The sequence below is a fragment of the Halichoerus grypus genome, chromosome 6, assembly GCF_964656455.1.
Source record: "Halichoerus grypus chromosome 6, mHalGry1.hap1.1, whole genome shotgun sequence".
In the NCBI taxonomy this organism is placed as follows: domain Eukaryota; kingdom Metazoa; phylum Chordata; class Mammalia; order Carnivora; family Phocidae; genus Halichoerus; species Halichoerus grypus.
Window position 1 is genome coordinate 149,226,498 of NC_135717.1, and position 12,910 is coordinate 149,239,407.

Below are 12,910 nucleotides of genomic sequence, written 5' to 3' on the forward strand. Positions count from 1 at the left end.
TCAGGCATTGTATTTTATACATATATTGTTAAAGCCAATCAATCCAAAGAACTGAAAATGTCATTTTGTGGCCCATTTATCCAGCTACCACTATTTTTTATGGAAACATTCTCTAAGTGAACTGAAACTTGAGCTTTTTTTCCTTAGCTGTATTTTGGATTAAATTAGATAATAAAATGATGAAACATCTGAAGTATATAATACTGTAATATTTTTGTAAAAATATTTACTCTGAAAATGCTAAAATAGGTCACACAGCAAAAGACACAGATCCCAGCGTCTTAACCAGTTAAAAATGCATCCTCTTAGTAACTATTGTAAAGCTTGTTCTAAAAAACAAATTAAAAAACTATGTAAGAAATTTTCAAGTGTTTTATTACAGAGGCATAACCATCACAAACAATAACATGAGAGCAAATACTACATTTAAAAAAACCCCATATCCCTGAATGCCCTTTCTTGACCCAGAACAGCAACCACTTAGAATTAAGTAACAGAACTGATTAAGGAAAACACACACTGGAAAGTTAAAAAAAAAAATCACTTTAGGTTTGAACAAAAAATGATGAGCTTTTTACCTGGCCCCAGAGTAACGTTCCCATTCCTAGGAATATTGACCATAGCCACTGTTCTATTGAAAGTTCTGAACAACTGAAAGGTTTTCCACCAAACTGCACAATTATTATCTGGAGGAATAATCAAGAGTAAATTTATTTAAATCTTTTAAACTTTACATTTCATACACTTCAAAAATTACCCAAATCTGTATCCTTTAAAACTCAAGCTGAATAACGATTATCCTGATGGTGACGTGTATTATCATAGTCACAGCTGAAAATAAGACAAATGAAAATAAATTGAAATCTCTGCTCAAAATTTAAAATGCATATATATTTCATGTTTAAATTATGTTCAGTAAAAACAAACAACAACAACAAAAAATCTCCTGATCAGGAAAATAACTTTACATTGTTTCCAATATGATCCAAGTAACTACAGTCCCTTGTATTTAGTATAATTCTCTGAATAATTTATGCCTTTCCACGAAAGACGTGTACTTTTGTGGAAAATACCATATATTACGAAAAGTGAACATAATATTCAATCTTTCTTGTTTTCCTCCTACACAGCTGTTCATTCTTAGTTCACATTTAGATGTCAGGACAAATATGAATGGTAAGAGAGGACAAGAATTTGCAAAGTTCTATGAGATATGGTGCTTACTTAGGTGGTACACCCTCAGAAATTTGCTCTCCCCTATAAATAGAAGTCCAATGACCGGCATAGATAAAATCCTTAATATAGTGCTTATGCTTCTCTCCTTACTTTCAAGGACCTAAAACCGTACATAAGAATATTAAGAATTAAATATCAATATTCACCTTCTTGTGGGTCTGACAGACTTCTCTTTGATATGGCAGTCAGTAGCTGCTTAATATTGAAGTTGAAGAGAATCAATTTGGTATTAACATTTTAAAACTTCTTAAGGTATGAACTCCGTTCTTTGTAGCTGTACTAGATTTCAAATTCAAGTGATATATATTTGTCATTTCCACTGTTCTTCAAAGTCAAGATTATTTGTACACTTGTACGGATGGAGTCCCAACTGTTTTTTCAGTAACCCAACCAGTCAATTATAACTAATCTGGCAGTCTTGCTTTGATTTTAATAGAGATATCGAACTAAAATAATTTTCTTTGGTAAACCAAGAAAACAAGCACGAAAGCTCAAACGTTTATTTCTGTGAGTGTTTTCCTTTTTTTTTTTTTTTTTAATTTAAACTTTATCTTTTGGTATAATAAGGACGTAAAAGGCATATATTAAGATGCTAGGCAAATAATCCATGATTAATATGATTGGAGTGATTCAGTTTTCTAAGAAAAAATCATCTTGCATTTTAGAGTTGTAAGGAATAAAACTGTCTAATTACTTGTGGCATTTACCTCTAAGAACAAGAGACTAAGTTTCCACATACTCTTTAATATATACCTTAGATCAGCATGATACTACAGAATTGTGTAACTGGGCACAGATGCATTTCCAAAACGTGTGCTGAGGGAGCCTTGAATTAGGTACTATCTTCTAAAATTTAGAAGTAGCTGTATTAAACAGAGTCCACCAAGTTTCTTAACTGTAGGATTTCCCAAAGCCTTTGAGCTGTTAATTAAAAAAAAAAAAAGAAAAAAGAAAAGAAAAAAAAAAGCAGCCAGCATCTAAGTATTTCCCTCTCAGGGAGTAAGCTCAGAGTTTCACGTGCATGGTCTCTCTCAATGCTTCAGTAATTCTGTGATGTGACCTCATATTATCATCCCCATTTCACATATGAAGAAATTGCAGCTTGTCAGAGTCACACAATGATCTGACCCCATGATGACTGACTGACCCCTAAGTTTATACTTGTAACTATAATGTTATGTTGCTTTAAGAAACTCCAAGAGGCAGTAACATAGGCAGTATTTCCTATACTTATCTGAGGATGTAAGAGCAACTGAAGGAACCAATGTTTCAATGAAACATTATTTTGAAAACACCGATTCTGTGTTAACTGCTACCAAGTAGAAGAGAGGTAAAATATTTACAAAGAATTAAGGATTATTATATACTTCATGATCTGTCCAAAAAAACAAAAAGAGGTAAGAAGAAAAATCAGCTAGTGAATGAAAGAGACAGAAATTGAATTTAATACAATTTATAATGTGAAGCCCTCCCTTCAGGTACCTCTGCTCTACAATCAATACTTTGGCTAGACTGTTTTAGAAACAAACAGAATGAGGGGCGCCTGGGTGGCTCAGTCGTTAAGCGTCTGCCTTCGGCTCAGGTCATGATCCCAGGGTCCTGGGATCGAGCCCCGCATCGGGCTCCCTGCTCCGCGGGAAGCCTGCTTCTCCCTCTCCCACTCCCCCTGCTTGTGTTCCCTCTCTCGCTGTGTCTCTCTCTGTCAAATAAATAAATAAAATCTTAAAAAAAAAAAAAAAAAGAAACAAACAGAATGAGATATGTGTAAATCAAGGGCCATGTTTTCCTACCCAGCTGAAACTGTCTAAAAAAGTGCCATTCAAAGTGCTGCTCCATGATAAGAAGATAAGGAATAGGCACTAGAGTATAAATCGATGCATGTTTGCAGAACAGTATCACTCCGGCTACTACTACAAACACACACTCCAGCAACAATACAAAAAACCCTCCCCTGAAACACAGTGTGATTAATGAAGCTGTTGATCTATATTCTGACACGTGTTCCTTATCTCACCGTGGACTTGTAATAAATGGACCAGTAGCTGGTCCACAGACCACACTTTGAGTAGTGCTGGCTTATTTATAAGGCACTGAAGAATGGTACCTCCCATTAAACTGCTTTGGGTGTATCAATCTTTGCTGGGAACCAAGTTACCAGATTTGCTTGATAGAGAGGCAGTTCAGTTTTCTGCAGTCCTCATATATTAAAAAGATAAAATAAATCCAATTTTATAGCAAGTAAAAGCTAAAATTTTAACATGAATGATGCTTTTTTATAAACCTGAATAAAATACTTCCAGAAAATACTTGTTGGAAGTAAGCAACATTTCTCCTAAAGTTTATGGAAATTGAAAGCTGAAACAGAAACAATTATTACAGAATCAATTAAGTCTAGGGTTTTTGTACCTAGAGTACATACACAAGCTATGGCTGAATAAACTGTTTAAAATTCTTCAGTCTTCATTTTGAACCAAGCCCCATCACTGATTCCTTGGTTGAAAAAACTCACTGTTTAATCTTGTTTTGACGAGACAGGCGACTCTTGAACACCACGATTTGCACAAGTCCACTTACACATTTTTTTCAGTAAACACAGTACAGTACTGTAAATGTATTTTCTCCTTATGATTTCTTAGTAACACTTTTTCTCTAGCTTACATTATTGTAAGAATTATATATATAACTTGCAAAATATGTGTGGACTATTTATGTTATTGGTAAGGCTTCTGGTCTAGAGTAGACTATTAAGAGTTTTGGGGGAGTTCAAAAGTTATACTCAGATTTTCGACTGTGCAGGGGTGAGTTGGGGTGGGGAGAGTGTAGGGGTTGATGCCCCTATCCCCTGTGTTGTTCAAGAGTCAACTGTATTACAAAATCAAAAACTGGCATGTACCAACTCAGGAAGCAGCATTCAGAATCACATGCATTTTAGAATATTCATTTCAAGTACTATTATTTAATAAACTTAACCGTAGACATACAATTACTACCAATTGCTCGAAGCCATTAAGTGATCACTCTAGCTAGACTAGAAACTGCTAAACAGTAAGATTTACCTTAAATAACATTAAAATTATAATAGTTTTGATAATGATATAGAATGAACAACTGGTATCAGATTATGTGTAAAGTATCACAACCACAGAATCAGTAGTGCAATTAAAATAGTATTAGCTTAATATACTCTGCTCATATGTGGAATTTCAGGATAGAGTGTATTTTCACTTGACATGTGGTATTTAAAACTCTTTCTTTAGGTGTCCTTAAGGTAATACATAGAAGTCCCACACATGCAGCAGTCAAACAACTTCTGGAACAAGGTAACTGTTTATCTAATATCTCCCACATGATCATCAAATTTGAAACTATCTTTTCCAATTACCCACCTGTACCACAAAAGTGCCTAAAACAATTGTGCAGAAGATGGCATTATTAAAGATTCCTTCGAACACATTTCTTTCACCATGAATTTTCCGGGCATTTATTTCGTTGAAAAGTTGCATCAGCACAAAGGTATTAAAAACAATAGTATAATGTTCCGAAGGAGGAGCATGCAAAGGTGCATTTCTTCCACTATCAATATCAAAAAACTTTTCTCCTGAAAGAATGAAAAATTACTACTTTGTAATTATCATACAAAATAATTTAACATTTCAAGAAAAGTGTACAATAATACAACCCAGCCAGACCTTTATTTGATCTCGACTGACAGCATAGGAAAAGTTGGAAGAAACCTGGGGTTATCTAGTACAACTCTCTTGTTTATAGATGCGGACACTGAAGCCCCCAAATTATGATATCTCAGTTAGTGGCAGAGCCAGGACAAAAAAAATCAGGACTCTTTTTACTTCCTCCCACTATCTATCACAGTGCTTCCCTAGCAACATCCACTGACAAAGAGGAGAAAGTAAAGACAAATGGGCAGTGAGAAACAGAACAACTTATGTTCTTGAAGAATTGGCAACATTAAAACATCTGGGATATTAGCTTGGAACAAAAACAACCGAAGCTTTATCAGGCATTGATTTCTTACCAGCAAATAAGAGTGTAAAGACTACTACAAGTTGATAGAATGCATGACCCAAAATATTCTTCATCATCGTGCGTGAGATGAGAGGCTTATTTCTACCATAAGGCTTCCGAAGCAAGAGAGATTCAGTGGGGGGTTCAGTTGCCAGAGCCAGGGAAGCGAGCGTGTCCATTATGAGGTTTACCCACAGCATCTGCACAGCCTTAAGCGGTGAATCCTAGAAAAGATAGGTTTCCTAATAGACATTCACAACTATTCAGGGACTCAGCAATTCTCAGGAAGCCTTTTGTATTTAAAAACTCAAAGAACAGAACAGGATTACATTTTCATATTATTAACCTACAATATTAAGCTTCAGATTATTCAAATATTTAAGTACTTTAAAATGGTAGATTAGACACACATTTCTGCTTTAAAACAAACACGTTTTAAAAGAAACAAAACTGTGAACCTACTTGAGTAATACAGGCGCCCGTGAAAGCAACTATCACTGCTACCACATTAACAGTGAGCTGGAACTGAAGAAATTTGGAGATGCTGTCATAGACATTTCGTCCCCACATAACTGCTTTAACAATGCTTGTGAAGTTGTCATCTGTGAGAATGATGTCAGATGCTTCTTTAGCTACGTCAGTTCCAGCGATACCCTAATACAAAAAATTCTGTGAATTAGACTAAACGTTTAAAATATAACTTTCAAGTATCCGAAAGGGTAGTCTACGACAAACCAAAATTTACCATTATACTGAATGACTAATGACTTAAATGTACTATAAAAGAAGGTAATAGTTATTCTACAATCTCTCTCAGATTCCACCTAAGCAAAAATCAAAGAATAAGGTATTGAAAATAAAGTTCAAATTGGATTTAAAACAAACGAGGAATGCACAGAGGCATAACCCAAGTTCCTCCCCAAGAGTCACACAAAAAGATATATTAAAATAAAAACTCACAGAATCAAAGTTAATGGGAAAGGAGATACTGTAAGGAAATCTTAAGAGGCTGGAGAGGAGATAACCAAACAGCAAGTAGGCTGGCAGACCGCAGAGAGCTGAATCCTAAGCCAACAGGAGGGAAAGCAGAGAATTAAGTTTTTTTGCACAACAGACTCTCCTTCATAAGGCTCAGTACTTGGCAGCACCAGGTAGCACTGGAAGGAGGGGTAAAGATGTGAATGAAAACAGAAGGATTTCTTGAAAGTCTACTAGAGACACTAAAGAAGTACCTAGAAGGTCCAAACTAAAAACAACTATGTCCACCAAGAGTAGAATGGGATGGATTAATAAGTTGTAGATTAATAAAAATGAGTGAACTACAGCGATATACAACAACACAGATGAATCTCAAAAGCATAATGATGAATGAAGGATGGTGGACTCAAAATATGTAAGATTCTTAGGTTCACAGTTTGGAAACAGACAAAAGTAATCTTCAGAGTGCTGGTTATCTTTACAGAGAGACAGGGCAATGATTAGAAGACAATGTGACTGAAGCGTCTGTGGGTATAGATAATAATCTATTTCTTGCCTTGCAAAGAACAGGTCTGCTCACTTGTGATAATCAATTCAGCTGTACATTTATGACACAGGCACTTTTCTGTACGGGTGTTGCAGGTTAGTAACAAAATTAAAAGAAAAGACAGCTAGATCCTCAAGGCCCCTTCCCAAGTCCATGCAGCCAAGTGGCAATTTGCCATGCCCTCTGACCTGGCAGAAGACTGCCTGCTAATTTATCAGAGGGGGTATGACAAAGAGGGTCCAAACTGGGGGATTCCAAGCACTGCTGAGTGTAGGGGTGCTACACTGAAAAAAAGGGGTTAAGGGTAACTCTGCTTAATGAGCATTGAGACCACCACCTTCTTTTCTCTACTTGTTTCCCAGAACACCAGTATTCAGGAGTGCCCTCTAGGTAGCACATTTGAAGATTCTTTTCTGGGAAATCTGATCATCTGAAGAGAAAAGACCTGAAAATACTGCAATTCAAGGTACACTAAGGAAGTGAAATAGCCAAGCCAAATCACTTTACCGAGAAGCTTCTGGTTGACAAATCCCACCCACAGGCCCAAGGCTTTCCAGCTTTCCACCAGTAAATATGCAGAGACAACCAAGAATCAATCACCTGACATCTGAGGAAAGACTAAACCAAAAGGCAAATGGAGACACAAACTCTGCAGAGACGAAAGCCTATTCTAAAAAGTCAAATCCTTAGAGCGGTAAAAGGTACATCAATGAAACATGAATAAAATGCTAAAACAAGAACAAAAAAGTTAGAGATCCAAAAATAACTCTTGGAAATTAAATATATGATCACAGAAATTAAAAAAAAAAAACAGAAACTGAGGAAATGTCCCTGAAAATAAAGCAAGATGACAAAGGTATGGTAAATTGGAAAAAAAGAGAAAGGACAGTAAGTCCAAGCAGTTCAAGAACTGGGATGGGGGGTGGGTGTTACAAAAGAAGAAATGGTGGAGATGAAATAAGACTAGTATAAAAAAATTTCACAAAATTGAAGAATATGAGTTTATTTCATGGTAGAGAGTTGTTCTATGACAAAATATCATTACATTTCAGAAGACTGGAAATTAAGGAAAGACATATATATCTCCAGGAAGGGGGGAAAAAACACACACACACACACACACACAAGGTTCAAAATTCAGAATGGTACGTAACAATAATGGAGGAATGAACTCAAAATTCTCAGTGAAAAATTGATTTTCAAATGAGACTTTTATACCAAGTCAGATTAAGAATCAGGAGTCAGAAGAGGGTGGAGATTTCAGTCATAAAAGTTATGAAAAAGTTTAACTCTCATGAACTTTTTTTCTCAGAAAGCTATTGGAGAAGATAGCGTTACTCCATGAGGGAATACATCAAAACAGACAATGACATCGAGTCCAGGAAATACGAGGTCCGACATGAAAGAGGAAAGGGAAATCCTCAGGTATGGAGAACAACAGACAGCTGGGTAGCAGACCTGGCAGAGTCCACACTCAAGCTTGTTGGAAGGTCTGGAAGAGGTATTTCTAAGGTAAAAATGTAAAAGTGCCAGGTGATTCGGATGTGAAAGATGGAGAATTTGGTGATGAATTTGTGTTAAGTACCTAGAAAAACTAAGCACAAAAGTGAACACATTGAAAAAAATAGATTTAAAATAAAAAAATAGATTTAAAAAAGTGAATGAAAAAGACAATTTATAGGGAATACAAAAAGTTGTTCAAGGAAGTAAGACTCATGATGGTAGACTACACAGCTCAGCTTAGAACAGCTTTTACAGTCACCGTAAGGACGGTATACTGGTCTATCCGAAATTATGATCTAATTCCGGGGGCAGAATGACAGGACAGGTTGTGTGCAGTATGCATTATGGAGATGACAGTGGTGTGTGCCTGGTGTGCCCATAAAAATCCTAATCTTCCTCAGCGAGAAGTCAGTAGCAAGTGCTTTATAGTTAACAAATAAAAAAGCACCATCATGTCATTTAGATATACAGAGGCAAACAATTAAGGGAAACAAACAGCTAAAATAGCTGGTTTCCTTTTGTCAAAAAAATGCGCTGGAAGAAGTAATTTGTGGTACGGGACTTAGGTAGTAAGTCTTATAAAATGACCTGACTTTTTAAATGCATTTACTGTTTTGATAAACACAAAAACAAAGTTCAAATCAAGTTTTTCTCAAAAATATTCAATGAGGGAACAATCTTAATTTAAAATTTTAGCCTCTAGCTTCTAATCAGAATATTTTACTTTTAATGTGCAACATATTTAACACATCTAAGCCTCACAGGTTTTCCTGCCTCTCATCATTCCCCGTCTTTTTCAAATGCAAATCTAATCACTCCCTTGTTCAAAATCCTTCAAAATTTAAAAAGTAATTTTGAGATGTTAATTGGCGTCCAAATAAAAATGAGTTCCACTGTCAAGTAAGTTTGGGGAACTTCCATCAGAAAAAGTTAAACAGCTTTTTTATGAGCCTCTCTGAGTCGCGTGCTGCCTTGCTTTGTGAATCTCCAAACTTCTTTTACTCATTGGTCTGCTTGGGAAGGGCTGATCTACTGGATGAAAAGAACAAATTCCTTATCTCAGTACTCAAGGCCCTTTGCAGGTGCCGCCTGTCAGTCCTCCTGCTTCATAGCCCATTCTCCTCCAAGAGCACACCCTCTTCTAGACAAGTTCAACTTCTTACAGCTCATGAGGGTCCCTGCACTGTACTTCTCCACCTCCTCTTCTCTGTCCCTCAACTCAAATGGCACTTCTTTCAGAACACCTTTCCCAGTCTCTGCAGGCAGACTCTTCTGCCTGGATGCACACCTTGTGTTGTGTTTAGTCCTTCACTGGCTGCCACTTTGCTCTGACTTATTTCCTTGTGTGCTGAACCTTTGGGAGGTAACTACTCACTTCTAATGTTTCTAGACCAGAATATTGAAAGCAGCTTTTCTTAATGTTTGGAGAATAAACAAACAAATCCTTTGTTAATCCAAAGTTTAAAAAGACAGTATTTTAATTACTTTAGGGAAGATTTTATTACCAAAGATGTATTTGGTTGTATAGAAACTCATCATGGCATTCAGGCTTTGAAGACAGAACTATCTGTATGTTATGCTTTGCTCAATTTTGGTAAGAATAATGTAATATAATAAAACAATATAATCATATTTTAAATGGAGGCTTGCAATCGAAAGGAATCTACAGAGAGTGGCTATATAGAGATAAAGCCAGACCTCTTCACAAGCTAGTAATGTGCTTAGAGTCCTTTTGTAAATCTTATTCTATTGTTGAAAATTTTATTTTAATGTTGACTTTTCTAAATATATAGTGTAAATATACACACACATATAAAGAACACACATACACACACACACATATATATATAGAGAGAAAATATATAGATAGTATTCTAAAATGCTATTTCTGCCAGCAAATAAGAGACAAATTTAACAAGGACTAATCAATAGCAATTTCTTGTAGGTATCTATTAAAAACTCAAGCCAAATAATTTTGTCTTTTAGTTTTAAAATATGAAATTGGAAAACAATAAATACACAAAGTAAACTCAAGTTTGAACAAAAGTGCTTTGAAATTTAAGTCATTCTTTGTCTTTTAAAACATTTAGATTTTTGTGTGCTACCTTAAAAAGGAGGTACAATGGGCCTAAAACCTTCAGGGCTTAAAAATGAAACAAAGCAGCCGCTGTACTGTTTCTATTTATAATACTGTATTTACCTGTGTGTATTGAAAGCCCTTAGCATCTGCCTTAAACACTGAAGTTTTGGGAAGAAAGCGTTTTATTTTTTAAAATGCATTGTAAGTAAATGCCTTCCTGGTCAGCTGTCCCGAAGAAATGATCAGGAGCAGCAGACAGTGATCTTGTGTCCCTATAGTGAATAATGATCCTGTTTGCCCACAGCCAAAGGAACAGGACTTAAATATTCCTTCTCCCTTCAGCTACTTTTTCACAAGTTTTCAGAAGTTCAGACAAATGTGCTGCTAACCGTAATGAGTCTGGAATAGGGTAGGGTGGGGATCTATGCGCTCACAGCTATTGGCTGAGAGCACTTCACCCACATAATTTCCTCTTTCCACCCCTCTCATGCCTGAAAGGGTGCCACCATGGTGATGGCTCTCCTAAGCCCCTATTTTAGCAGCACAATATCAGGGGGACAAATTATACAAATAAACACTGGTTACACACGGGTTCAGAATTAAGTTTTGGAGTCAAATGAGTCTGTTGCAAATTTAGGAAAGAAATTTCAGTTTTCAGATTTTTAGATTTGAGAATGGTGATTAAGGACCTGTATTTTCAAAAAATTAAGTTAAGGGGCACCTGGGTGGCTCAGTCGTTAAGCGTCTGCCTTCGGCTCAGGTCATGATCCCAGGGTCCTGGGATCGGACCCCGAGTCGGGCTCCCTGCTCCGCGGGAAGCCTGCTTCTCCCTCTCCCACTCCCCCTGCTTGTGTTCCCTCTCTCACTGTCTCTCTCTCTCTGTCAAATAAAATCCTTAAAAAAAAAATTTAAGTTAAAATTAAACAGAATACTTAAGTTTTCTAGGGCACTGAAGGTACAAAGATTCATTCCAACACTGAAAAGCTACAAGAAATCGATTCAGAGATATAAAACAACCTAATTTCAATCATTAAACATTTATGTAGCATCTGTATTTCATGACACCAATTTTATAGTAAATACTTCATCAGTACTATGGCTAAAATATAAGAATATAATAATGAAATGCTGAAATTTTCTAGCACTTTAAATAATAAAAATCTAAATTGAAGACTGGGGGGGTGGATTTTTTCCAATCAAAAAAGGATTATAGCTATCATATATGAAATGATGACATTCAGTTACTCTTAACAGACATCTTCAGTTGAACGAAGATTCTCAATTATATTTTTAACTTACACACACACACACACACACACACACACACACACTCTCTCTCTCTCTCTCTCTCGTTCAAAGCCTGTCTCCTGCCTAAGAGGATTGTTGTAAGGTTCAGATCATACGAGGTATTTATATATTTTGCAGAGTACAAGGTAAATGTATGATGTTAGAGTTCTTCAAGAGTCATCTTCTAACCAGATTTCACTGCATCAAATGAATGTGGTTACAAACTACTCAGACTTATAAACCAATTTAGGCACATATATTTTCACTCAAATCTTGAAGGACAGTGTTTAAAATCAATAGTGGGGCACCTGGGTGGCTCAGTCGGTTAAGCACCTGACTTTGGCTCAGGTCATGATCCCAGGATCCTGGGCTCCAGCCCCGTGTCAGGCTCCCTGCTCAGCAGGGAGTCCGCTTCTCCCTCTCTCTCTGCCCCTCCCCCACTCGTGTGCTCGCTCTCAAATAAAGTCAACAGCAATCTAGTAACAAACAACTCAGCGACTAAATTACATCTGAATATTTAACAGGTTAAGTTCCTACCATTGCAAATCCAACATCAGCTTTCTTTAGTGCTGGGCCATCATTTGTACCATCACCAGTTACAGCTACAACCTGGCGTTGTTCGGACACAGTGCTGTCAATTATACCTGAAACAAAAGTAAATATTTGTGCTGTAAAAATATCCCCTTTAATTAACAAGGTGATTCTGCAGAGTACCCTGACCAGCCAGTTTTACAGACTTGAGGTTAAAAATAAACAAACAAACAGAGAGAAATGGAAACTGCCGAGATGTTGGACAAGGACCAAGTCCAGAAACTAAGGTTACACTAGGAGCAATATCCTGTTTTAATGAAGATAAACACAGTTCACAGGAGGTGTCAAAAGGAAATGTATTTAGATTTTATTGGAAAAGATAATATCCAAGATCCAATCTATTATTCAATATCTATTACCACTTTAGGAAACAGAACACATGTCTGTATTAACAAATTGTGAAGTAACTGTAAAATCGACTCACCTTTAACCAGCGTATGTTTGTCAGTAGGAGATGATCTTGCAAGTACTCGAAGCTTTGGCCAAATCTTGTCTATCCGCTCTTGCTCAATCTATAAATGTTTGTGAAAGTTAAAATGTACCCAAACCTAGTTTTATAATTCCCAAATTAGCTTTCTGGCATATGTATCAGCAGTTCTCAAAAGAGCGTGGTTAACAGACCAGCACCATCAGCAACTCAAGGGAACTTGTCAGAAATGCAAATT

At 36.4% G+C, this 12,910-nt stretch overlaps 1 protein-coding gene across 6 annotated transcripts in view; it reads right to left on the reverse strand.

Moving 5' to 3' along the window:
- ATP2B1 (ATPase plasma membrane Ca2+ transporting 1) overlaps positions 1 to 12,910 on the reverse strand; it is a 126,233-nt gene that overhangs the window by 10,496 nt on the left and 102,827 nt on the right. For all 6 annotated transcript variants that reach the window (XM_078076405.1, XM_036097285.2, XM_078076404.1 and 3 more), the window contains exons 14-19: positions 12,670 to 12,757; positions 12,192 to 12,298; positions 5,722 to 5,913; positions 5,270 to 5,483; positions 4,623 to 4,834; positions 579 to 686 (exon numbers count right to left, since the gene is read on the reverse strand). In XM_078076405.1, coding sequence (XP_077932531.1) covers positions 579 to 686; positions 4,623 to 4,834; positions 5,270 to 5,483; positions 5,722 to 5,913; positions 12,192 to 12,298; positions 12,670 to 12,757 — 921 coding nt within the window. The remainder of the gene's footprint in view (positions 1 to 578; positions 687 to 4,622; positions 4,835 to 5,269; positions 5,484 to 5,721; positions 5,914 to 12,191; positions 12,299 to 12,669; positions 12,758 to 12,910) is intronic.